Below are 27,068 nucleotides of genomic sequence, written 5' to 3' on the forward strand. Positions count from 1 at the left end.
TAAATTATATATAATGCAGCATTGGGAGCATATAAATATGGTTGATATATTTTGTGGTGGGACTTCTGGAAAGTAAGAACTTAGAACCTATGAAGGTGCTAACGGCCCTGCTGGAGATTGGTTTTATCTCACTAAAAAAGATGTGAGGTGAGGCTAAGAATACATGATTTTCAGCCCCCTACTCTCTTCTTTCTAGCAGTGTTTCTGAGGCAAGCATGCCCTCCCATTCCCTTCCAAGTCTTCAGAGCAATCTGCAGAAAGCAGGAGGAACCGGCAGCTTCAGGGTCCTGAATGACTGCCTATAGTAAGCGGTAGGGATTCTGATTTGTGGCTGCTGAGGGCTGTCACTAAAAGCTTACTCAGGCCATAGTCCCTTTCATCTGGGTCACTCTCATGTTTCCTCCACCGGCAACACAGATGCTGGAATATCATGGTCATGTGGCTGAAGATGATCAGGGGTGGGGGAAGAACCGGCCTTTCATGGAAAGTCATGATGAGCTGATACCTCTGAAACTTCCACACTTGGTTGGATATTGACTTTACCTCAAAAAACGTATTGCTGCAATAGAGACCAGAGAGAATCAAGTGAGAAACTCCACTGCTTTCCAAAGCATCACACCCGTCCAGTGCCCCCACTCCATCCCAAGTGCTCTGAAGAAGGACCCACTTACTTAAAGACGGCGATGAGGAGGTTGACTAGCAGGATGTTTGCTACTAAAAGGTAGCAGGCCATGATGGCGGGCACAATCCAGGCTCCTGTCTTGCAGGGAGGCAGCTGGATGATTTTACCATCCTCTCGCGTCTCATTCTGCCCACAGGGAGCTGGAGGGAAGCAACACAAGCAACAAATGAGAAACCATGGCTATTTTGTCCAAAAAAAAAGACTGAAAGAGGTTTTTTTTTTTTTTTAAGATGGAGGAAAAGTACAGCCATCTCAAAACAAACAGAAAAACAACAACAACAAAAAGAATTCCAAAAGGAGCCAGGATGGAAAAATGAAAGCTTCATGAATATCCCCAGGGGCTGCTGCTACTCCAGGGAGCTGGTTCCACTTGTCTCCCAAGTTGTCATCTGACTCAAGAGGTGGGAGGCGTTCCTTGCTTGCTTACTCTGTCCCTTGGTCCCTGACTTTCACTGAGGGGCACTTGGTGTCCTTAGAAATCTGGTGAGGGCTTTCCTGGGGAGCAGTGGGAGAAGCAGAGTCTCACTGCCCCATCAAGTTACTTTCAAAATGTGCTGTGGAGGCCAGAAGCCCGACAGCTGTAAGAGCAGCAGCACGGAGGGGCTATTGATTGGGAATTAACACGGGGCAGCTGTTAATTGCTGCAAGAAACAACCGGGGGGCTCTGAGTTAATGATTTGCTGTCTCAGTGAGGAAGGAACAAAACAGGAATTCGCCTTGGGAAGTATTTAGAGGGCTTGTCTCTCCATGCTCCTGACAAATGGCATTTCACGGGGAGGGCAATGAGGGGTGATGGGCCGGGACCTCTGAGCCTGTAGCCACCTGCTTTCTTCCAGCAGCATTTCCATTCCAAAAATGTGCTTTTCAGGGCACAGGGAACAAAACCCAATTGCATTAAAAAAAAAAAAGGGCAAATGGGGAAAAAAAAGATCTGTAGGTGGGGGTGAGGAGGAAGGTGATGTGTGTGGGGGAGTCTGGGTGAGCGTGAGTCATGTGCTAATGAGGCCTCCTTGGCGTTTCCGGGTAACTTCAGGGGAAAAAGAAATCCTTGACAAAGCTCCTTAGTGCTGCTCAGCCGACATGGCTTAGGGAGTGAGATGATGTCCTTAGGGGCCCGGGGGTAGGTGAGGTTGCCCTCCTGTTCAGCTCTCCCTGTCCCTCATTTGGCTTTAGAACAGGGTCCTTTTGCAGCTATCTATAAAAAGGGGCGGGGCATGAAGAGTCCTCAGCAGTCACCCACCACAGGCAGCTTTTGAGGGTCTGCCAGGAAGCTTTGCAAAGTGGACCCAGGGTCTTCTTGGAGGGAGTACCTGGCAAGGGGAGTCCATTCCCTTCTCAAGAGTTAATGTTGCTAGGCTGTGCGCATTGCAGTACTTCCCAACCCTGGCTGCACAGGGGACCACCTGCAGAGCTTTAAAAAAATGCCAATGCCAAGCTCCACCCCAGACAACTGAATCAGAATCTTTGAGGATGGCTCAGGCATCAATATTTCTTTTAAAACTTCCCAGGTAATTCTCAGGTGCCACTAAGGTAAGACCACCAAGCTATAATTAGGCTGCAAAAATTATATGATTTTCTACATGCTCTCAAGCCCCAAATGCATCTTCTCAGGCTATGAGGGTTTTCATAGTATCAGGACACCAAGATCCTGGCCAGGGAAAGACGGTCAAAGTGCTTTCCTTGGACTTGCCTACAAGATGATTGGGTGTTAGAATCGGGTGTTTTCAAAGAGCCGGAATCTTTTTATTATTGGCAGTTGTGGAACTAACTGCCCAAAACAGCCCTCTATTTGGAATGAAAACCCGGTGATGGAGGCCCCCACAGGCTCCAGGATGAAGTCCAAACTCTGAGGGTGGCAGGCCCAGTGCCATCTCTTGCCACTTCCCACTTTTCCCTATGAGCACAAACTGGACCAAATTTCTTGCAGTTCCTGGAAATGTCATGCTATCTCTTACTGCCTGATTTTGAGTCTTGTTTCTTTTATTTCCAAAAGACCCCTCTGGCACTTTGCTCCCACTCCCACGCTTCACTTGGGTAAATGCTATTCAATGTTCAGTGCTCAGTTAGCTTTCTGAAGCCCACCCCAGCTCACTTGCTGCCCCCAGGACCGGCACAGGGATTGGCAAAGATTCTCTGCTTGACCAAACTCTACTCAGGCCCCCCTGAGCTCTTTTTCAATTAGGCCTCAGCTTTTGGACTTCTGTGTTTGTCTCAGCATTGTCCAATTTTAGCAAGAATCCTGATCAATCAGTTTAGCCAGAATCCTCACCTTCAATATCTGATCACTCTTGATATTTAATCAGGTTCCTTATCCTCCACCCTTTCCCAAATGGTGTCTGATCACCCTGGCCTGCCTTCAGCAAGAAGCTTGTTAGATAATCAAAACAGCATGGCACTGGCAGAAAAACAGACACCCAGACCAATGGACTAGAGCTGAAAACCCAGAAATAAATCCACATATACATGGGCAGATAATTTTCGACAAAGGAGCCAATAACATACAATGGAGAAAAGAAAGTCTTTTCAATAAATGGTGCTGTGAAAATCGGAAAACCACATGTAAAAGAATGAAACTAGACTGCTGTCTGTCATCATATACCAAAATTAACTCAAAATGGATCAAAGACCTAAACATAGGAAAGCATAGGTACTAACCTTATGGGCCTTGGGTTTAAAAAGGATTTTATGAATTTGGCCTCAAAGGCAAGGGAAGTAAAAGTAAAAATAAATGAATGGGACTATATCAAACTAAAAAGCTCCTGCATAGCAAAAGAAACCATCGACAAAACAAAGAGGCAATCAACCAAATGGAAGATATTTGCAAACAACATCTCTGATAAGGGGCTCATATCCAAAATATATTACGAACTCATATAACTCAACAACAACAAGAAAACAAACAATCCAATTAAAAAACGGGCAGAGGACCTGAACAGACGCTTCTCCCAAGAAGACATACAAACAGCCAACAGATATATGAAAAAGTGCTCAATTTCATTAGTTATTAGGGAAATGCAAATAAAAACCACAATGAGATATCACCTCACACCTGTTAGAATGACTATCATCAACAAGACAAATAATAACAAAAATTGGAAAGGCTGTGGAGAAAAAGTAACGCTCATACACTGTTGGTGGGAATGTAGATTGCGGCAGCAACAATAGAAAAGAGTATGGAAATTCCTCAAAAAGTTAAGAATAGAATTACCATATGACCTAGCAATCCCTCTTCTGGATATCTACCCAAAACATCTGAAAATATTTATCTGTAAAAATATATGGACCCCAAATGTTCATTGCAGCATTATTCACAGTGGCCAAGACATGGAAACAACCAAAATGTTCTTTGATAGATGACTGGATAAAGAAGATGTGGTACATATATATGATGGAATATTACTTATCCGTAAGAAAGGATGAAATACTGCCATTTGTGACAACATGGATGGATCTTGAAATTATTATGCTAAGCAAAATAAGTCAGACAAAAAGTCAAGAACCATATGATTTCACTGATATGTGGGATATAAAACTGAAAGCAACAAAGGAACAAGACAAACAAACAAAAAAACACACAAAAACTCATAGACACAGACAAGAGTTTAGTGGTTACCAGAGGGAAAGTGGGGAGGGAGATGGTAGAAGAGGGTAAAGGGGGTCAAATATATAGTGATGGAAGGAGAACTGACTCTGGTGGTGAACACACAATGTGATACATAGATGATGTATTATAGAAACATATACTTGAAACTTATATAATTTTACTAACCAATGCCATCCCTTTAAATTTAATAAATTAAAAACTAAAGTAAATTCTCCAAGAAAAAAAAATCTTGTTAGGTCGGTTGAGCCAGGATGTCCCTTATCCCTGATGCTTCCTCTCAGTGATTTTCCATCCACTGACCCCCCACTCTGTTCCTGGCTGTAAATTCCCAGTTTTTCCTGTTGTATTCAGAATTGAGCCCAGTCTCTCTCCCCTATTACAAAACCCCATTGCAGTACCCCCACTCCCTTGAATAAAGTCTTCCTTACCATCTTTAACAAGTGTCTCAGATACTTTTTTCTTTAATGAATAATGTTTCTTCAGTCATTTTATCTTCTTGATAATCCCAGACCCCACTCCCTCCCCCACATATTCCTTTGGGAGGCTTCTCACTCTGTCACCACCACCAATTTACTCATCTGTGTCCCACACAAGATCCCCAGTGGGAAAACTGCTCTTTTTTTTTTTCAAAGATTTTTATTGGGGAATTGGGGGGATGGGAACAGTGCTGCGGAATTGGGGGAAGGGAATAGACAAGTTGCTGTCATTTTTTCCTTCAATCTAGTTGTGGAGGATGTTGCTTCACTGGCCCAAGTTGGCACCATCATTGTGCTCTTCCTGGGTGAGGCAAATCAGTCGCTGGCTTCTGGACGGCCACTCATGGCGGCTGCTGGCCGCTCACGCTGGCTGCTGGCTACATACGGTAGCCCATGGCGACCCACTGCCACAGGGGCTGCAGCCTACGCCGTCGCTGGCGACTCAAGGCATCCCAGCTCCAGGTTGAGCTGTTGTTCAGAATCTTAGCTGTAGAGGGCAGTGTCACTGGCCCTCATATGTGGGATCTGAACCGGGGTCCTCTGGCATCCCAAGCCAGTTCTTAACCATCGCGCCACTCGGCCGGCCCAGAAAATTGCTCTTGATGGCTTCCCAATTCCTGGCTCAGTGTATACACTCAGCACATACACACATATCTACACATGATCACTGTTTGTTGAATGAATAATGGAGATCATTGGACACAATTTGGTTGTTGAGCAGTAACAAACATTTCCCATAGTTCCGCAGGCTTCTTCATGATGGACAGACCTAGCTCTGAGTGGTTGTTGGCTCCTTCTTTAGGTCCTTTCCAAAAACCCCACCCTTGGCTTGGCAAGAAGGCTTCTCACACTTAACCAGACTTCAGGATCTCTGTCACCCACTTGGCCACAGCCCTCAAGGAATCACTTGCTTTGCTTTTCTCTCCTTAGGGAAGCTCGCCCCACTTATCTACTCCCTTCCTCCCGGCCAGACCTCCTGAGGGGCAGTCACTCTCGTGCTGCCCTTTCCTCTGGCTCCTGCTCAGATCTCTCTGGGGAAAGCTGATAAAGAACAGCAGAAAGAACTGCTTCGGGTAAGTTACAAACTATACAGCTTTGACAGAGGTGGTCCCAGATCTCCATTTCTCAATGACATTGTGAGATTATTCTTTACACTCTGGGAGAACGTAAAATAAGCTTGTGAAGGGCACAGCTCATCCATCTTGTTCTTTTGACCCCATGGTTAGTGAAGCATCCACACACTTCCTCCACGAAGGCCTTCCTTCTAGCCTAAAGAGCAAACCAGGGAGAACAGCAGGTGCTGGCTGGTTTCATGGCCCACACACCTTTCCATTGGCCTTCAGATATTGTCATTGACGTATCTCTACATCTTTGATTGGTTCCTTTGCTCCATCCCTCAAAGCCCTCTAACAGTTCGAAGATTGGACCAGCTTAATACCTTTATACATTATTTGCTTAGATGTCAATGTGTTTGGCTCTGGGAACTCCCTGCCAATCCCTTGGGTATAAATTTATTTCAGCTTCCCCATTTTTTATTCCTCCTGTCCTTATAGATGTAGTATTACTTTAGTGGTTAGAAACATGCATTATAATCAAGTAGACCTGGGTTTAAGCCCCAATTCCACCATTTTCAAATAATGTGACATTAGCTTAATCCATGAGCTACAGCCTCCTAATCTGTAAAATAGGGGTAGTAATAGTAGGTAATATGGGGGGCAGTTGTCAAGATCATTACATAAGATAATGCATGCAAAGCACTTAGTTCAGTCTGAAGCACACAGCACTTGGTTAACATTAGTATTGCTACTTTAGTAATGAATAGACTTTAAGCTTCTCAAGTTTAGGGACTATGTCTTATTTCCGTTTTATAATCACTATGCATAGCACATATTCGACAAACATTTATTCAGTGGTTATAACACGCAGGGTACAAGGGATTTGGGGCATCAAAGAGAGAGTTCCTGTTGTTTAAGAACCTCACAATTTAGAAGCACAGACAAGGAAGAGAGCATTGCATTTCTGGATGATGTGAGCTCTGATGGGGGCTCTGAAGAAGCCCTGCAGAACTGTTGCAGCCCCTCCTGCCTGGGTCACACCCAGCAGTCTGGTAGTCAGGACCAGATTTGAGGACCATCACCTAGATTCGACAGCAACAAGTGCAGTATAAATGAATTAGATGATCCTTGTGACAGTGATAATGATAATAAAAATGAATCATTAAGAAACCAGCCTTCATTTGGTAATATCAGCAAAGAAGCAGGGAATATTATAGGCAGCAGTTAGGGCAAAACACTGCTCTATAATGGCTTCTAATGATGTCCTTGTTGTAGGCATTTATCTGCACTAGAAAATGCTCTGACTCAAACTTACAGATGTCTACCATTGATGAAGATGAACTAGGTAACTTAAAGCCCTGACCGGCAGCAGATTTCAAGATGGTGGATAAGTTATCTGGATTGCATATGGCACCAACCAGTATCTTGAGGCTCATGTTCTCAGGAAATCCTCCAGGACACATGCACCCAAGATGACACCTGGGTGGATTTTAGGGATGTGTTGGCTGGTGGCTATCACTGTGCCTCCTCTTTCTCTGCTTTGGAACCTGACACTTAAGTGGCTATTCTCCCAATCCTAATGCAAGAAATCAATACATACGTAGGCACCACCACCTTCATATCAAGTGGCATGTTGTCACCTCCTTTTTCATTGGTAATGATGCAGAGTGCTTCTAGTGGATGTTTGCTGGTAACACCTGCCCAGTATACCTTTCCCCTTCCTCTGGGAGGAGCACCCTGGCTTCCCTTTGTGGAACGGCCCCAGCCCCACTCAGTCTATGAAGTTTGGGTGAAATGAACTCCAGTGCTCAGGCTAGGGTCCATTAGGAGATTAATCAGTGTACTTTATCCCCTGATTGCAGTGACTAGTTCAGAGATGGACATGTGACCCTAGCCTGAGCAATCAGAGCCAATGAGCATCAACCTTGGACATTTTGCAGAAAGTAATATAAAACAGCAGCTCTCTTTTTATAATGCGATGTAAGGCTACCAAGTGGCGAGGGCCTGCCCAGGAGTGAGTGTATCACAGAGAAGGGAAACTGATTTCTGAACCAGCCATGCCTAAAACCAGCCCTCTTCAGTAATATAAACCATAAAATTCATTTTTTTTTCCTTAAGTCAATTTGAATTGAGTTTCAATTACTAGCGATTAAGAGTCCTGGCTAATACAATCACCCTCACCTCCAGCCCCTGTCTACAGGCCAGCAATAAAAGGCATTGGTATTTTGGGCACCCTACTCCTGAGAGGCTGCATTTGGAGTGTTGGGGTAGCATGAAAAGATTGGAAGGGGCAACCAGGAATGTGAAATCTGACCTGATACCAAGGTTAAGTCAGTGTGAGGGTTTCAGGACCCAGAGACACTGTTGCTCTCCTTCTTTCCCTAAGCACAAAAGAACTTAAGGGGTCTACACTGATCAATGCTCAGTTGTCCAAATGGGGCCTCTGACTCAGAAACTAATGACACAGATTTCACCTATTATCAAGTCAGGAGGGTAAATGCAGTTGGAAAACTTTGGCCAAGCACCAGGACACAGCCAGCTGCTCCCAAAGTGAAGAAAACCTTGTTCTAGAAGGTGATCATAGATAAATGAGGCCACAGGGGTCCCAGGGAGCAGGTGCAGGGACAGAGTGGGAAGTCTACATTTATGCAGTTATGGCCAAATTAGAAGGGATCAAACGTTTGGAGATTCAGATTTGCTATGGTTTATCTACGTGGGTCACACTGACACATTGCATGGCAGGAAGTTGGAGGTGCCATTTCTACTAACCTGCATTAACAGGTAGAAATGAAACAGATGATTGGGCTCCAACACAATGTTAGGTTGTGCAGTCATAATCTGGCCAGAGCATGCAAATGAAGTAAGAAAGCTGCCTCTCCACCTCCCCATCCCCCACTTTCTGTACATGTTCTGGAGAGCAGCCCTCTAATGGCTGGACTTTTAAAATTTTTTATAAATAAATTTTTATGATAACTAAAATAAGGGTCAACAGTATCCCTCCCTAGAATACAAGCTCCATGGCAATAGGAGTTTTTGTTTGTTCAATAAAAAAAAAAAACAGCAGCTATAACACTCCCTGGCATATAGTAGGTGCTCAGTAAATATTTGCCAAATGAATGCAGGCAGGAACATTACACACTGTACATTTGACCTGCCTTGTCAGGCATTTCTGCAGGGGTTACACCTGGTTGATTTCACTGGGTCAGTGTCTGTTTTCCTATCTAGTTTAAGATCTCCAGTGCCACATTTCCTATAAGAACAGATGTTTATTTATTTGTTTGTTTTTGCAATTGCCAAGTTTTGCAATTAAAAGAACATGCCTTGTCTTTGGCAAAGGTGATAGCAAATCTCCCTTCTGAATGCTGCTGTGTAAATCTCCAGGCACACCGGCCATAACACTCCATCTTGTACTTGGGCAGACACTGCTAATCAATCACGACACTCTTTCCTTCTGAGCCAAGTTGTGGCCTTGGAATCCTTTTCAACACAAAACTCCCCAAAGCACAACCAATCAACTGAAATTGACACAAGAGATGGAACCTTTTCCTTAGCTTCTTCAAAAATGAGAATGTGAGGTCTGAGGTGAAAGATAATTTCTGTGTCCATTTTCAGGATCCTCCTCATGATCACATAGCCTGGCCAATACCTAATGTATACCACCCTCACAGTTTCCCAGGAACAAAAATGTTGGGTCAAATTGGACACCCTGCTTTTCTCAGACCCTGACTTTTTTTTTTTTTTTAAGATTTTATTGGGGAATTGGGGGAGGGAACAACATTGGGAAATCAGGGAAGGGAAACAGACAAGTTGCTGTCCTTTTGTTCTTCAGTCTAGTTGTGGAGGATGTCGCTTCACTGGCCCATGTTATTATTATTGCGCTCTTCCTGGGTGAGGCAGATCAGTCTCCAGCCATTGGATGGCCGTTCACGGTGGCTCACGGCAGCTCATGGCAGCTCACAGCAGCCCACTGCTGCTCCACTGCAGCCTATGCTGCTGCCAGCCACTCACAGCAGCCCAGCTCCAGGTTGAGCTGTTGTTTACCATCTTAACTGTAGAGGGCACAGCGTCACTGGCCCATGTGGGATCCGCACCAGCAGCCCTGGTGCTAAGAGCTTGCACTGTCAAGCCAACTCTTAACCAACAAGCCACTCGGCCAGCCCCACCCTGACATTTTTGATGAAGGACCAGCCTGAGGGTATTGTGGGACCTCTCCCATGTACATCCTGGGCCCCTGGACACTGCCTAGTGCTCATTTTTAAACAAAGCTTTTTGTTTCAGGTCCCAGGAAATTCAGATCCTAGTTCTTTATTTGGAATCCTTAAAAATAAAGCAGAGTAGAGATTTGGGAATAGACACCTAGGGAAAGCATAACATGAGCCAGTTTCTGTGCTGGGTGCTCTACGTTGGTCATTGCATTAAAGCTTCCCTGTAGCTCTGTAAGAAATGTATTGTTTTGTTTCAAAGTTGAGGAAACACACAACAAGGGGTGAAATGCCTTACCCAAGACCACACAGCATATAAGGGATAACGTGAGAACCATTCATTCATTCATTCATTCATTCATTCCAAAATACTGAGTTCCTGCTCCTTGCCAGTGGAAATTGGCCCTGGAGATGCAATTATGAATGATACAGAAATGAATCCTATCCTTTCTTGAACCCCAAAGCTTTTGTGTACTCTCCTTTATCTCGTGTGATCTTTCCAACGTAGTAATATATAATTATAATAGTGACCACCTATTGCATGCTTAAATGTAAGGCCCTGTGCTATGAGCTTTACTTATATCAACTTATTTTAACCTTGACAATATTTTGACCTAATAGATATTATTATCCCCATTTTACAGATGAAGAAGTGTGGCTTAGAAAGCTTTAGTATCTCTGCCAGTATCTCAAAGACAATAAGACCAGAGTCAGGAGGGCCACTCAAGCCTGCTCCACATGAAGACTCTTTCCTTTGTGCCTCTGAAGAAAGTGCCAACATGGGGTTGAGAGGAATCTCTCAATTATGAACAAACATTGAGACAGGTTAATAAGCATGTGAATTTTTCTTGTTTCCATCAATAAGAAGGTAAAATAAATGCGTGGAACACTTAAATTCAGAGAATGAAGAAAGAAATTCAACTCATAGAACAGGTATCAGGTGTAGGCCCCTCATGTCCCAAAGATTAAGACATTTGCCTTTTTGATTTCATCCTATAATGTAAGGGGAGAAGAAACATTGTTGATTTAATGCAAACACCACATTATTCCCAAAGAGCATTAGACATTTAAAAAGAACAAGCAATGTTTGATATAATCAGCATCATTTAAAAAGATGCAATGAAGAAGGATATTATCCGGATTGTCCCTTCCTCTCCTCACTGAAAAATGTCTCACAAGCTCCTTCCAAATCACAGGCAACGGAATAAAGAGCTTAGTTGAGTGCATGACTACATTTATCCTGTTTTCTTTTCTTTTTTTTTTTAAGAAAGGATTTTCAACTGAAAATCCATCTTGAGAAGATAAGGAGACAAAGAGGATTTCTCCACCTCCTTTTGAAAATCCATACAGTTTGCCATGGAGGATTTAGAATACCATTAGCACAGCTCCTGAGATTGACTCTAAGGGTGAATTAGATTTAGATAGCTCTGCTCTTTGGGCCTTTTTCCTGACACAATGCTTTCTTTGGCTAGACAACTGAAGATGCCTCCTTTTGTATGGCTATATCTTTCTAGAAGCTTCCTGATCTAAGAGTTTTAGATAGTGGTAGATTCAGGCAGAAGTTTTCTTTATGTGCGCATAGTTATGGGCACTTTCTATTTATTTCAACAGACCAGCACCAATGTCCTCTAGTAATGGAGGATAGGAAGAGCAAAGGTAATTGAAAACCACGTAAGCTCCAACTTTTGTAGAGTCAAGAACACCATCCATCGCTCTGCCTTTTACTTCTTTTGATGCAGCTGGTGGGTAAGATGCAAATTGGAGGTGACATGGTACAAAGGCAAGCATCAGAAAGGAGTAAGAGGAGATCTCAGTTCCTCTATCTATGAATATAAGGACTTGGACTATATTCTCTACAGTGTGGTGCACACATACCTCAGGAAGTCCAAGATGATTTTAGGACACAGGAATGAGGCATTAAATAACACTTAATTGTATAGTGAGAAAGTGATGACCTTTTCAAGCCTCTTGCAATCTTCCTGACTCCATCAGAGGGAATGCGTCAGTTTGAGGATAATATTTCTTTAACATTTCCTTCACATTTGCGAAACTCCCATTTTAGTAAAGACTGGGCAGGCCGAAGGCTCAAGCATCTGGACAGAATTTCACAACAATGTAGTGTTTTCATTCTGTTTATTTTATGGTTATCTTCTATTTACATCAAATCATACTGATTTTTCAACGTATGGCCATGATATAAAATTTAAAAAATAATTTAGATTTTAAAAATGAGCCAGTTTCATGAAAAATACTAATGAGTATAAGATATTTTACAAAACAATGAATGGTTTATGTGACTAATGGTTGGGAAATTCTGGATTAGGTGAACTCTAAGCTTCCTCTAGACCTGATATTCTAGTACTCTGTGATGCCATGGAGAGAAGCAAAAGATCAGGATAACCCCCAGATGAAATGATCTATCTTTGGAGCTAATTGTAGGTCACTTGTAGAAGCCTTATTCTTTCCACTCCTAGCAGAAGAGCTATCACATTACTAGCCCCCACTGCAAGATATGGTATCCAGCCACCACAGGAGGAAAAGAGGGCACCACTGACAGCCTCCAAGCTTTACAGGGCTTCTGGTCTACTTGCTCATATGTTCAGCTTTGAGCTTTTTACAATGCACAATTAAGTTGAACAACTCTCATTTTTTAATGCAGTGAATTAGAGGGTAGGGTGTCACAAGCCTAGGTATGTTGTGTATGAGTTGTGAGGCATACATTATGGTGGAGAAGGGAAGAAAATTCAATTCTCTCTGTTATCTTGTGTTATTCCTGGTCTATATATCTACCTTTACGTAGAGACAAACTTATCATTTATTTACTGTTGTTTGAGAGGCTTTCAAAATTCCAACCTTAGTAGTTCATTTTTTGGTATCAGGAATTAGTGTCAGAAAGAGTCTGTACACTTGTTGCTGGGGAACAATGTCTATCTATACTGCCCTGTTATACATGTCAGTGAGTTTGTTGCCATGATGTAGTAGGTTGATTGCTTTAATAGCTCCAATTCCTCTTCTCTCCCTGTATCCAAGCTTCATTTGACAGTTTCTCTCACTAAACAGGTAGGATCTATTTCCTTGCCCCTTGATTCTGAGTCTGGCCATGTGAGTTTCTTTGGCCAATGGGATATTAGCAAATGTAATCCATATAGAATCCCAAAGAAACACTTGATTGTTTCTGTTTCCACCATTGCACTTCAGCCATCACCATGAGGAACATGCCTGAGCTAGTCTGCTGGGGGATGAAATACATGAGTCTCTGCTCCCAGTCACTTCTGCTGTTTGAGCTGAGGGTGTTCCAGATCAGCTGACAGGCAGCTGACTCCCTGGCATGTGGTTGAGCCTGACTGAGCTCAGCCAAGTCCAGAAGAATCATCCAGCCAACCCACAGGCTCCTCAACTTAATAAAAGTAGCTCTAAGCTACTGCCTTCTGGGGACAATCTGTCCTACAGCATTATCAATAGGAAATGTCAATAAATATGTGATATACATGCTCCACCTACCCTTGCCCTGCTCAGAGCTAGGCAGCCCTAGGTGTTTCAGATTGACAAAACCCTTTCCTAATTTCTTCATCTTCCCTGCCTCAGTTCAGGCCAGGTCCTATCACTGTCCAAAGAGCAAGTTCTATCATTGCCCAAGGAAGAGAGGGTTCATTGAATGACCAATGACTAATCAGACTCTGTCTTTAGAAATTAAACTGAGCTGTGAGACTTTAAGTGATGGCAGGTACTTAACTGAAAGGTCATATAGAGTCAGATCATGTTAGGTCATGTAAAAGTAAAGCAAGCCATCTGAGATAGGAAGAGGGGTAAGAAGGGAGGAAACAAAAGGGACAGACCACGTAAGAGCAAGAGAGAACATGGGAGATGATTGATTGACTGATTGATTGATTGAGACTGGAGAGAAAAACAGACGACAGTGGTCACATATTCACATTCTGCCTTCTCCAAACCACTTCCAGGTTCGTTTCCAGTCAGCTCACACCATGCTTTGTTTCATGTCTTTGAGGTTTCCTCTTATATAGGCTTCCAGTTAATCTTTCTTTATATACTCTAGTTTAAGTGGGTTTTGTTTTCTTGTGATCAACATTTTTCTCTAGTTAACACGTTAGAGAGAATGGGCATCTCAGGATAAGAGTTTCGCTAAAAGAGACAAAGATCCAGAATGTGCTGGGAGACTCTCGGTCCTTGGGGGGTGGGGTGGGGTGGAGGGGGGCAGTGAGAAGGGAAACGGGGGCTCAGGGAAGGTTTGGAAGGGTAGAAGTGAAAACTGTTTAACTTACAATTTTACTGAGGGCTCACCGCATTCGTTTTGATATTTCCCTAAACAAAATAGGATTAGATAAGCTATTTCCTTCTTCAAACCAAAACAAGAAAAAAATTCAGAGAAATAGTCAAATAAATGGTTTACTCTCCCAGATTGTTATGCTGCTGTCCACCTCCATTGTGATTCTTGACTCTGATGTTCTCATCACAACTCCTGATGTTGCAGCAATATACCCTCCAGAGCTACGAGGTCAGGAACAGGTGTCCCTTCCACCGCAGGTGGGGGAAGCTCGATTCTATTCTTGGTGGAGGGTTTCCCTTGTGGGGCCACACCACCGTAGCTGCCATGCCACACGTTAAGGAACGGCACTTTGTTGTTTTTGTTTAAAATGGAATTGCATGATTTTTCAGAAACCCATACATCTATCTGTCCGTTAGGGTATTTAAAGAGGGAAAAGCCAGAAGAAGAAGAAGAAGAAACCAGCAACCTCACAGCAGGGCTGTGTGTGCTGAGAACGATCAGTCCAGTGAGCCAGGCTGTGCATATCTCTTTGTAGACATACACCCAGGACACCAGGCTGTGCCAGCTCCACAGAAATGATCCATGGCTCCTGTGAACGCCTATTGGATTACACCCCCAGGGTTATATGACATCGAGGGAAAGAATCAATGCGGTCCCTAATATTTAGGAACGCGTATATAAGCAAACACACATTCTTTGCTGACATAATTTACAAATTCCCTGGGAAGCTACAGATAACCCAAGAAATCTATCTGTGCTCACAACTCACGCTCCTGGCTCTGATCTGCTGGCAAACGTACCTGGTGTTCCTCATTCTTAGTTGGTTCTCTCTGCCCTCTCTCTTTTTACTTTAAGGCCAGGCTGCCCACTCATCTGTTTACTGTTAAAACTTGAGCTTTTCACACTTTAGTTGATACTCCTCAAACAGTAAAGAATTCAGATCATGGTCAGTCCCTGCTCAGCTTAAACTTAAACGGCTATGGGTGGGCTTGAGTTCCAGTGCCCATTACTTGCTGTCATCTTGTAAATATGAATCCAAACTATAGGCCTCATATAAACATTATTATTATTATAATAAAATAGTTGGGTGACGGTATGCCCTTGTACAGTGAATTAACAACCTTTTTCTTTCACAGAGCAACACTGACACACATAAGTTGAAATAAACACTTTCATCTTGAAAGATTTATCTGTTGAAAATAATAAACTCAAATGTTGATCAAGTGGCTCTGACCCACTGTTTGGAGAACTATCCATAACTGATCCATCTTACTAAATCATTCTTTGAAGTCACCGGACATAAGGCACTAACCTTGGATGGGTACAGTTTGAGTCCTAGATCTGACATTTTGCCGTCTACGTACTATTAAGTCAAGTAATGTGTCTGAGCCTGAGTTTCCGCATCTCTAAGCTTAGTGTAATAAAAATAGAAATGGTATTAATAATAATGATGATGGCACATACCCAGCATCCCTCATCATTCATTCAACACGTGTTTATGGAGCCTCTACCATGTGCCAGACACTGTTCTAAGTGCTTGGGTTGAACCGTCGAACAAAACATCAAAGATCCCAGACTATCCAAAGCCTGAGTTGGGAAGGAGGTGATGGTGTGGTGAGTGGACAGAAAATAAACAATAGCATAATAAATAAGTAAACTAAGTGGTGTTTAAGAAGGTGATAAGGGCTACAGAAGAAAAGAAAACATAGAGCAGGGCAAGGAGGGTCAGGAGTGCATGGAGGTACCTGGGAGCCACACTGAGAAGGTGAGATGGGAACAAACTCCAGTCTTAAATGAGGAAGATGGCCAGGAGGACCTCTGGGAAAGGGTGCTCAAAGCAGCAGGCACTGCTAGGGCAAAGGCCCTGGGGCAGAAACTTGCCCGCCATGTTCTGTGAACCACATGAACGTTCCCGTGTCTGAAATAATGCAGAGGAGAGTAGATGGGGAAAAGAAAAGAGCACGGAGGAGCATTATGTGGGGCCTTTGAAATGACCTCCAGGATACACCCAGATAATAATAATGCATAGTATTTATTATAATCCTGTATTGGCTTTATTAAAACAAAACTAAAAACGGAGTAATTCCCCTTCTTCCATTTTAGCTCTTCTTTCCTGCTGATTCCTCGTTCTCCTAAGGAAGCCCTCTCTTCATTACTTCTGTTTTCCTGAATGGATCCCCAATGCCCTTAAGTGAATTAGGGACCAACCCCCTGTCCTTGGGTAGGAGAACGCAAGGCAGTTCATTCTGCTCCTCTGCAGTTTGCAGCAATAACTCTGAGACCTCCCCTTTGTATCCACCTACCATAAAGAAATGGAGGGCTAATGACAACAGGTGCCTGGGCCTACTCAGGCTTTGTCTCAATCCCACCCACATAAACAGCTCCCCTGCTTTCACTGGCCAAACAGCAGCCTGCTGAGGGAACGCTGATTTCTTACCTGGTGTGAGCAAAATCAGCTTTTATAGATAGAAGAAACCCTCACAGTAGGAGGCTTGGGAGAGGGAAAGAGGTTCGTATTGATGACTTCAGAGCACAATCTCAGCTTTTCTCCTTGCAGCGACACTCCTTAGTGGTTGCTGCTTAGTGTAGATTGTTTGCTGTATTTGCTGTGTCAAAGAACAACACGCCTAGGTACAGGCAAAAACCCTTTGCTCCTTAAGGATCTTAACTTTTCTGGAGGCAGCAATCTCAACCAGAAGCTGTAGTCAGTGGTTAGTATGAACATTTCTAGACAGTTTTACTCAAAAGTGGGCATATCTATCACAAAGTATATGAATGAAAGCAGAGATCTAAATTTTCATTTCCTTTCTTCCTGAAGATAGGAAGGTTATTACTTCTTTTTTGAGTGAAATGGATGGTTTATATAAAATTTGTATGTTTCTCTTAGACCTGAAACACACACACACACATGCACACACACACACACACACACACACACACACACACACAGAAGAGAGAAGAAAGAAGAGATCCAAAAGAAAGTTACGGTGTCAAGTCCAGCTGGATTGCTAAGTTAGCTAACAAGATATAGAGGAATAGCCTCCTGCATGTATTTAAAGTATGGCCTGCCTAAAATCACATCCCAATGTAAGATGCAATTCTACTTGAGGTGACATCAAACCAATGTCCAGTAGACAGAGAGTGATCATTGCTCTTTCAAGCCACAATAAGACATGCCAGCTTGGACAGACATGATGCAGATGGCCAAGTTTTTCTCTACAACTTTTCAAAGAACAGGGTTGCTACGGGTCTGATGAAACAAGTTTTCAACTCAAGAACAGCCAAGCACTTATAATTATATAGCAAACAATTGTGGTTACAACCATCCTAGAGATGGGTGTGTCATCCTATGCCAGATGCTTTAATATATATTAGCTCATTTGATTGTCATAATAACAAACACATTTTAAAAAGGGTATTAGAAAGGCTGATAATGAAGACAAAATAATGGAAATCCTGCAAGAAACACTTCAGAATTTCCCACCCATTCATTTACTTGTGAAAATTTCATTTTACAAACAATAAAGCACTTGCTATATATTCCAGGCATTATTTTGCATGCTTTATATATTTCAGCTTATAAAAAAAAATATGAGAAAAAAACATAAGGTTGTGTCATAGCTCAAACTGCAATAACAAAATAACATAGACTGGGTGGCTTAAACAGTAGACCTTTCTTTCTCACAATTCTGGAGGCTGGGAAATCCAAAATCAAGCTCCCAGCTCATTGCCTTCCCCAGTGACAGCCCTCTTCCCAGCGTGCGGATGGCCACCTTCTCGCTGTGTCCTTATATGGCAGAGAAAGAGGAAGTAAGATCACTGTTGCTTCTTTTACTAGGCTCACCAATCCCATAATGAGAGTCCTACCCTCATGATCTCATCTAAATACCATAATTAACTTCCAAAGGCCCCATCACAATCACATTGGGGGTTACAGAATCAACACATGAATATTTTTTGGGAGGACCTAACTTAGTCCAAAATAGCTAAGTACTGTTACGTCTATCTTACAGCTGAGTAAATGGAGGCACAAAGAGACAAGTCATTTGCCCAATGGAACACAGCTAGTTAGAGGCCTGAGCATGGATTCAAACTTAAGATTCCGTCATCTTAAACTATACACACTATGCTTTTTCTCCTGGTGAGGGAGTTGAGAGGTATATTCAAGTCAAGCCGACTTGAATACCCAGACATCTGCATTTAGACTCGCCTTGTATTTCATTCTTTTGTCTGGGTCAGCAGCTCTCAAATGGTGCTGTCCATAAGTAATACTCTTTCTGTTATAAAGACTTTTGAGAATAAGTTTGATCATAAGTGAGTTTCGGCCAATAAACTTATCAATACGTTAAGAACAACATCTATGTGGATAATACATTCAATGTAAATGGCAAATGTGTGTCTGTCACTGCAAATATAATGAAAGAAATTTAAAAGCCTAGCTTTTATTTGATTTATTGTTCAGTGGTAACTTTGGAAATGAGTGAGCTGATATATATATAATATATACATATATATTATATATATATAATATATATATATATTATATATATATATATATATATTTTAAATTGGGGAATCGGGGGAGGGGAACAGCGCTGAGGAATTGGGAAAGGGGAACAGACAAGTTGCTGTCCTTTTGTTCTTCAGTCTAGTTGTGGAGGACGTTGCTTCACTGGCCCAAGTTGGCACCATCATTGCGCTCTTCCTGGTCGAGGCACATCAGTCGCTGGCTTCTGGACGGCCGCTCACTGCGGCTGCTGGCTACACACAATAGCCCATGGCAACCCACTGCCACAGGGAACTGCAGCCTACGGCCGTTGCCGGCAACTCACAGCAGCCCAGCTCCAGGTTGAGCTGTTGTTCAGCATCTTAGCTGTGGAGGGCAGTGTCACTGGCCCTCATATGTAGGTTCTGAACCGGGGCCCTCTGGCGTCCCAAGCCAGCTCTTAACCAATGTGCCACTTGGCCGGCCCTGAGCTGATATTCTTTGAAGGGGCATGAACAATGCCAGACTGGGAAGTGTCAGTTACAGTGCACTGGACAAGATGCGTCATTCCACAGGCTTGAAGACTCAATTTAAGGCCTCTTTGGGCCTCGTTTACCCTAGTTAATGGTGTAAACAGCCTGTTTGGAACCCATGGAAACAGAGATCATTCCATTTCACTAGAGTGTGTAGATAAGCCCAAGAATAAGCAGTTTGCTTAGGCAAAGCTAGTGCACTCACCATGACCGTTAGCTTCATTTAGCAGAGTAGTGTTGGGCTTGCATAGAATCTTTGTTGAGGACTGGCTTAAAATAACGTATAAGCAATGAACAAAGCCAAATCTTGTTTTCCTGTGTGTCATGAAGAATAGCCTATTATTTCATGTTACTAGGTAAGTGAAGGAACTGGTTTGTCCTACAGTTGCCATGATATCCATGGCACTGCTCCAACTGGTCCCAGATTATAATAGGAAGCAGCGATGTTGAGTTGAGGATTATCAAGCAAAGGGATTCCAACTGGTGGAATCAAGACGTTCATACATGCTTTTTTTTTTTTTTTAAGATTTTTATTGGGCAATTGTGGGGATGGGAACAGTGCCGGGGAATTGGGGGAAGGGGAACAGACAAGTTGCTGTCGGTTTGTTCTTCGGTCTAGTTGTGGAGGACGTTGCTTCACTGGCCCAAGTTGGCACCATCATTGCGCTCTTCCCGGTTGAGGCACATCAGTCGCTTCTGGACGGCTGCTCACTGCGGCTACTGGCCGCTCACGCTGGCTGCTGGCTACACATGGTAGCCCATGGCAACCCACTGCCACAGGGGCTGCAGCCTAAGCCATCGCAGGCGACTCAAGGCAGCCCAGCTCCAGGTTGAGCTGTTGTTCAGCATCTTAGCTGTAGAGGGCAGTGTCACTGGCCCTCATATGTGGTATCTGAACCGGGGCCCTCTGGCATCCCAAGCCAGTTCTTCACCATCGCGCCACTCGGCCGGCCCTCATACATGTTTACGTGCTTCAAAATACAAGAGAATCGCCATTGTCATGGCAGGTATACAGGGCCAAATGGGCCAAGTGGTGCCAATAATTTATTTATTGCAGTGCTCTTTTAATTAGTTAGATGTTCATATGAATTAATTTTTTGTACTTATGCCTTGTTAAGGTCTGTCTCCAGTCTGTTATATTTCCATGGAACTAACCCAGAATATTGACCCATAAAGTTCATGGGATTTAGTTTGCTCTATTTTAAGATTTAAAGAGATACATTATAGTTAATTTCCATCTTTGCATAGGTTTGGCAGTCTGAATTAGTTTCTGCTCAAGATTGCAGTTACTTAGGTTCTGGGACTCTTTACTTCTGTAAAATCTTCTTGCTAGGCGACCCAGAGCCTAACTTATGTACGTGTGTAAATATAATAAAATTGCATTTTTAAAAATTCTGTAATTCAGATTTTTTGCTAATTTGGATTCACCTGGTAGTTAAAATTAGTAAAGTTTTAGGATATATTATTAAATAGACATTTTAAAAAGTCAATTTGCTGGAGAGCAACATTTGGTTATTTTTTTCTTCTCTGCCTATGAGAATCCTGCTGTAAATTAAGTCGGTTGAATATAGGGCCATTATGACATGACCACTTAATTGTTGGACAGAGTAGATCCAAGAACCAAATGTCCATTGAATGGCCAGTGAGTCATTTAAGACTAGGGAGAAGCTAGCCAATTGCAAATAAAATACTCGATTCAAAATATTCTAGCATAGGAACACTTGAAATACCTTTTACAGTCTATCTTCCAGTCTTCCACATTCTCTTTCTCTCCTTTTGCTCCAGTGTCTTTCATTCTTTTATTTCTTTGCTTATTTTTGAAGAGATTTTGAGGTTATTTTCTATTCCACCAGAATAACAATGCCATTCATTTTGAGCTGGCCAAAAAGTATAACATCCCCCTCCTGTGTATCCTACCAAATGCAAAGCCCTTAGCGTCTGTTTTGAGGTTTGACAGGAAAAGCCTTTCCTCTTCAGGTTACTGAATTACAGTGAAAGCTTGTCTCAGTCTAAATTCTGCCACGCCATATCCACTCGTGCATGAGGGGCAGAGAGCACTGAGCCCAGGCTGTGGAGCCTGTCAGCCTGGGTTCAAATCCAGGTTCTCCCATTTATTAGCTATGTAATCTTTGGCAGGTCACTTCAGCTCTCTGGGCCTCAGTTTCCTTAACTACAAATTCGGCAATAAGCATACCTTCCTCAAGAATGTTGTTGTGAAGATAAGTGATTAGTTGTTGCTACATATAAAGCTTTAGACAGTGCTCAGTCCATAGCGAGCACTCAGTAAATGCTGGCCCCTTCTGGACAACGCTTTCTAGCTTGGAGGCTCCCAACCCAGGCCTCTGAGCCAGCTGCCAGGGTTCAAAGTTCAGCTCCACCTCTCAAACTGCTGTGCACCATAGGCAGGTTACTTATTAGGTCAAATCATATGAACTTTCTGAGAGGAGATCATTCTTATTCCCTGAGTCTCCTTGTTAGATGTTCTCATAGCACCCTGTATTTCTTGAACATACACTTATTAGAGCTTATGATTAAGTATTTGTGTGATTCTGCATTTGATGGCTGATGCCTTCACTAGGTTGGTAGCTCCCCAGGAGGCAGGGGTTTCACTGGTTTTCCTCATTACTGTACTCCCAGAACATAGCATAGTGCCTGGAACAGAGTAGATTCTAAATACAGGCTAAACCCATGAATGGATGAATAATCGTGTCAGTTTCCCAGAATGACTTTCAGGTTGGCTAGAAGGCAAACACAACAAGGCAAACAAAATCATGGTTTTACATGATGAGCAGTAGCTATAGGCCCTTGGTTCTATTTTGCTGTGAGGAGGCAGAGGCATGCTAACCAAGACAGAGCTCGTTTTGGCTCAATTGTTTCAATGGGATTGGTTTTAAAAGAAGACAGTGGAATAGAGTAGGCTGAAAGCTACCTTGCTGTTGAGACAACTCAAGGCTCCTGCATCTATCTAGAGCTGGCTTCCTTGCTGGAAGGGACCGGAGGTTCAAGTACCAGCGTTGCAAGCTTTGGCTCAACCCTACAAGAATTCTCACTTTATCCTTCCCTTGTTCCTACCAATAACACCTTATCTCTGAGAAGCCCTTGGTGTTGTGCCTTTTAAAGTGCAAATTGTTTCATTCTTTCCCAGGCCTCAGTCCTTTGGGTGTCACTTTCATTAATTCAGCACACCTGCACGTCACCAGTGCTATTATTTATTAATGTTTTTCTTTGAAAACATTACACCCTGACACTGATGCAGGTTTTAGCTTCATCATAAACACAAATATGCACGAACTCCTGTATTTCTTAGGCTTATTATATTCATTTGAGAAGGCCTGCTCTTTTTCTTCACAGTGTTCCTGTGGGGAAGGCACACCTAGGGCAGATCTCCTTACTGTCTTTAATTTGTTAAGGATACGAAAATACAAAAATACGAAGAGGTTCCCTAACTTGCTCAAGGTCATAGACTTATCGGAGGTGACAGAGCTGGGATTCAGAGTGTCTGGCCTCTGGTTCTGTCCTAGGCTGTCCCTATCACAGTAACTCAAACCATGCTTAACCGAGTTCTCCACCCACACCAGGCATTCCATAAATGTGAACTGCTATGGGACTAATTATCACTCCCCAAAGCAAACTCTTCTGGAAGGCTTTTTCCCGCAACTACATTATAATCTAGTGTATGCTGCTGGTGTCTTGCGGCTAACACTTTTTAACTGCCTCTTCCCAATTTGTAATTCTTGACCCGTGTGTGAGCCATGTCTCATTTACAAATGCTGCATTCTTTTTCACATTATTAGGATATCACAATTTTGATGATGAATGCTACTTTGATATAGTCACTTTGATATAGGACAGGTAAATCTCTGCTTGAGAAGTACAATATGTGTATATTTCTTATGTGGGTGTCTATTCATTCATGATGGGTGTGGTGCTTCTGATAGCATCCAATGTGTCACCACCCCAGTGCCATAGGAACCTTTCAGAGAGGCCACAGTATGGCTCCTATAGCAGAGGCAGCTCCCTTCCTGATTCTGGAAGCAAGTGGCTTCTAGAAGATTCTCTACCATCCTGTCAATATATGGTGGAGTGATATTTTCTGAATTTGAAGAGGTGCTGGTTCTGATCTTAAATCCAGTTGCTAATTTAGAATTAAGTCACGTACTTCAGCCCAGGAATTCCACCATGACATGCTATATCAACTTAAGCTGCTTTAGATCTTAAACTCCAGTCACTCTGGCATTCCTTCTCATTCTAGCTGGCCTACATCCTACCACATGGTTTTTGTTCTTGCTAGTTCTTTGTCTGAAATGTTCTTTCCCAAGTTCTAGCCACACCTGCTTTCATCATTCACATTTCAACTCAATCTTATCTCTCCAAGGTCTTTCCCTGTCCATCCTACATAAAACTGTACCGCCAAATCTTCACCTCAATGATTTTCTAGCCTGCTACTTGGATTTATTTCCTTCACAGAACTTTTTACTACCCCAAAGTATCTTATTTATTTGTATACTTATTGTGTATCTCTATCCTGCCCCCAGTAGAATGTAACTTCCATGAAAGGAAAGGCGAGGCTTCTCTTCTTTACCACGTTCTCTCCAGTGCTGAGTAGGTCACTCAATAAGTAGTTGCTAAGTAAATAAATGCATGACTGTGGTCCTGTCACTGCCCTAAGGTGCCAGCAAAGAGCAGTGCTGTGGAATCAGATGGAAGCGGCCTCCTGTTATAATGTAGTACACTGGCTTAGGAGTTAGATGGGCCTGGGTTCCAATTCTACCTACGCCTATTCCTGTCTGTGTGCCGTAAGCAAGTTATTTAATCTCTGCTCTTTATGTATACCAATAGTAAATAAGGACTAAATGAGTTGCAGTATATTGTGTGCCTGGTCCAGTACCAGCCATTGTAATAGAATCTCAGCAAATATTAATTGACTTTTCTTCACCTAGAAATGCCAGAAGAAACACAGGAAACTCATGACACAGCCTTTGTAACACTTGACAGCTATTAACTTGACAGCTAATAAAAAACTCAGCATCCTCATACTTAGTACAGTCTGCTTAAGTGCAACTGCCATACCTTTTTCAAAAAGCAGTGACATTTTCGACGCTTGGTTATTTTATGTAGACTCCTGATAGGGTGTATAGTTTTAAATCCACTGAAAAGAATATAGTCTTCTAGTGCATGACCTATTTGATAGAGGTGTCCCCGACCCTGTATATTCATTACTTGATGTATAATAAAACCTCATGCACCATATATACTTGTAGTCCTTCGGTAGTTGAACATTATGTTCCTCAGGTGGCATAAGCGACTTTGAAGCACTTGCCAGCAACTGGTTTTCCTGAAACAGTACTGTAACCATTCAGTTCACAGTGGCATTTTACTTCTAAAGCCCCTTGTTCAGAATGTTAAAAAGCGCATGCCACAGACTTCATTCCTTGCTTCAAGGGCTGTGATTTTGTAATGTTGGACCCCATGGTCTACTCAGGAGAGAGTCACTAGCTCCAGCAAATGTTTAAAAACAGTGTTGAATTTGGTCCAGTGTGTTAAGTTGGTCTGTAACTATAAAAAATGAGTCTGATCATGGGGAGTATGGTTCTCCTTCTTGCTTCATTCCAGATGATGAGCTGGAGTGTTTGAACTGGACAATTCCACAGGACTTCTGAGATCACTCAAACCACTTTCTCTGTTAATCCATGATGGTGTTTTCCTATTTAAAAAAATCATGGGCATCTCTCAGATACAATCTTGGGAAGGGAAGTATTGACGTTTGCTACACTTCACCTGGATCAGTAAACTATTTGGTGAATTCTAAATAAGGTAAGGCCTCTGTGTAGTCTCATTTTTCAATGGTAGCTGAATTTATTCTATCCAAAACTGATGCCCAAGAGCTAGAGACAGGGCCTTTTTGTGTTTGCCAAAAGTGGTTTGTCATGTTGACTGTTCCGACACAATAACTCTATGATATCCTAACTTGGTCTTTGGTCTGAAGATAGAGTGAGCAGAGTGGAGGGAGATGTTGTGAAACTCTGTGAGGGATGGCAGCTGGAGGCCAGAAGCATTCTGTTCCTGGCTTCAGGTTGTGAGAATCTAGGATCTTCTCAGATCTTCCTCTTTAGGACTTTGCAGATGTTGTGCAACTTTTCTTTGAGAAGCAACAATAAGAAGTTAAATTTGGTGAGGCTTATAGGCCAATATGGTGGAGTAGGTAAATGCTGTACTTGTCTCCTCCCATGACCACATCAAAATTACAACTAACTACAGAAAAACCATCATTGAGAATCGCCTGAAGTCTAACCAAACAGAAATCCTACAACTAAGGACATACAGAAGAAGCCATGTCGAGCATGGTAGGAGGGGCAGAGATGTGAAAGGAGCTGGTCCCACATCTTTGTGTGTGGCAGTTAAAACTCGGGAGAGATATCTCAGCTGCAGACTTTCCTCTTGATGAGTGAGGGGTCCCAGCCCCACACCAGGCTCCCCAGCCTAGGGTTGTAGTGCTGGGAAGAGAAGTTCCCACAACTTCTGGCTGAGAAAACCAGCAGAGATTGTGGCTGGTAAGATGGAGGACAGCTGGAGTCCCAAGCATTCCTCTTAAAGGACTCGCACACAGACTTACTTGCTGGTGGACTCACTTGCTCTGAGCTCCAGCACTGGGGCAGCAGCTGGAAAGGTTCCAGGGACATATGGGAAGGAACTGAATTATCTGGCTTCAGGAAGAGGGCTGGAGGGGCAGCTTTCTCCCAGACAGAAGCCATTGTCCCTTTGTTGAGCCCTCAACTCACCCAGCATGCAGACTCAGGTGGGCACCATACCTGAGTGTACATCAACCCATCTAATAACTTTCTTTCTGCCCTGGTGATTCCCTGAGGCCCCACCCCATCCAAATTGTAGGCACACCCAAGGTGCTTCCTCTAGCTATTCCATACAAACAGGATGTCTTGACTCATGCTGCAGACTTCCCTAAAATCTCTCAAAGGTTCATAAAACCCAGACAATATGGCTTTGGTATGCCCCATATCTCTTACTAAGCAGCCCAAAGCCCAGCATTAGTGGCAGCTTAACCTCTCCCAGGCACCTCAAAGCCCAGCAACCATCTGCAGATCACTTTGTAGCTCATAACAAGTGGCCCCAGGCAGCAGCTTACCTTGGCCTGCAACAGAGCCCCTTCCAAGAGGCTGCAGAACCAACATACTCAGTGGCCAGCTTCAGCCACACCAGAGTACCATCCAACCACCTCCACAAACGACACATCCAAAGGGCAGACTGGACAGGCATCACAGCCCTGTTAAAGTGAATATTTTTCTGTAGCGTTATCCCCTGCACAATAGCTCCTCCATGTATTCATGGCCAGACCTCACAACCAATCAGCCTGAGGGTCAATCCCTTCCACTGACATGCAAATGGCAGCCAAGGCTCAATTAAAACAGAAGGGCACACACAACCCACACAAGGGACACATCTTGAGCACCTGGCTCAGGTGACAAGGGAGACTATGCCACTGGACCCGACAGGACACCTACTACGTAAGGCCTCTCTACTAAGACAGGGAGAAATAGCAGCTCTACCTAATATATAGAAACAAACAAAGGAGGCAGACTAAATAGGGAGACAAAAACAAACAAACAAACAAACAAACAAACAAACAAAAAACAAAAAACAAAAGAAACACACATTTCCCAAATAAAAGATCAGAACAAATCTCTAGAAAAACAACTAACAAAATGGAGACAAGCAATCTACCAGATGCA

At 43.0% G+C, this 27,068-nt stretch overlaps 1 protein-coding gene and 1 long non-coding RNA gene across 2 annotated transcripts in view; one reads left to right on the plus strand and one right to left on the minus strand.

The window, feature by feature from the left end:
• The window catches only part of TRPM3 (transient receptor potential cation channel subfamily M member 3), a 536,483-nt gene that overhangs the window by 14,162 nt on the left and 495,253 nt on the right, over positions 1 to 27,068 (minus strand). Inside the window, exons 22-23 of the mRNA XM_019626368.1 lie at positions 672 to 822; positions 360 to 559 (exon numbers count right to left, since the gene is read on the minus strand). Of these exons, the coding sequence (XP_019481913.1) occupies positions 360 to 559; positions 672 to 822 (351 nt within the window). The remainder of the gene's footprint in view (positions 1 to 359; positions 560 to 671; positions 823 to 27,068) is intronic.
• Positions 989 to 11,235, plus strand: LOC109372858 (uncharacterized). The gene is made up of 3 exons (XR_002122107.1): positions 989 to 1,083; positions 5,693 to 5,835; positions 10,664 to 11,235. It is a non-coding gene; the product is annotated as an uncharacterized LOC109372858 (long non-coding RNA).

This window comes from Hipposideros armiger, unplaced genomic scaffold, assembly GCF_001890085.2.
Source record: "Hipposideros armiger isolate ML-2016 unplaced genomic scaffold, ASM189008v1 scaffold_668, whole genome shotgun sequence".
Classification (NCBI taxonomy): Eukaryota; Metazoa; Chordata; class Mammalia; order Chiroptera; family Hipposideridae; genus Hipposideros; species Hipposideros armiger.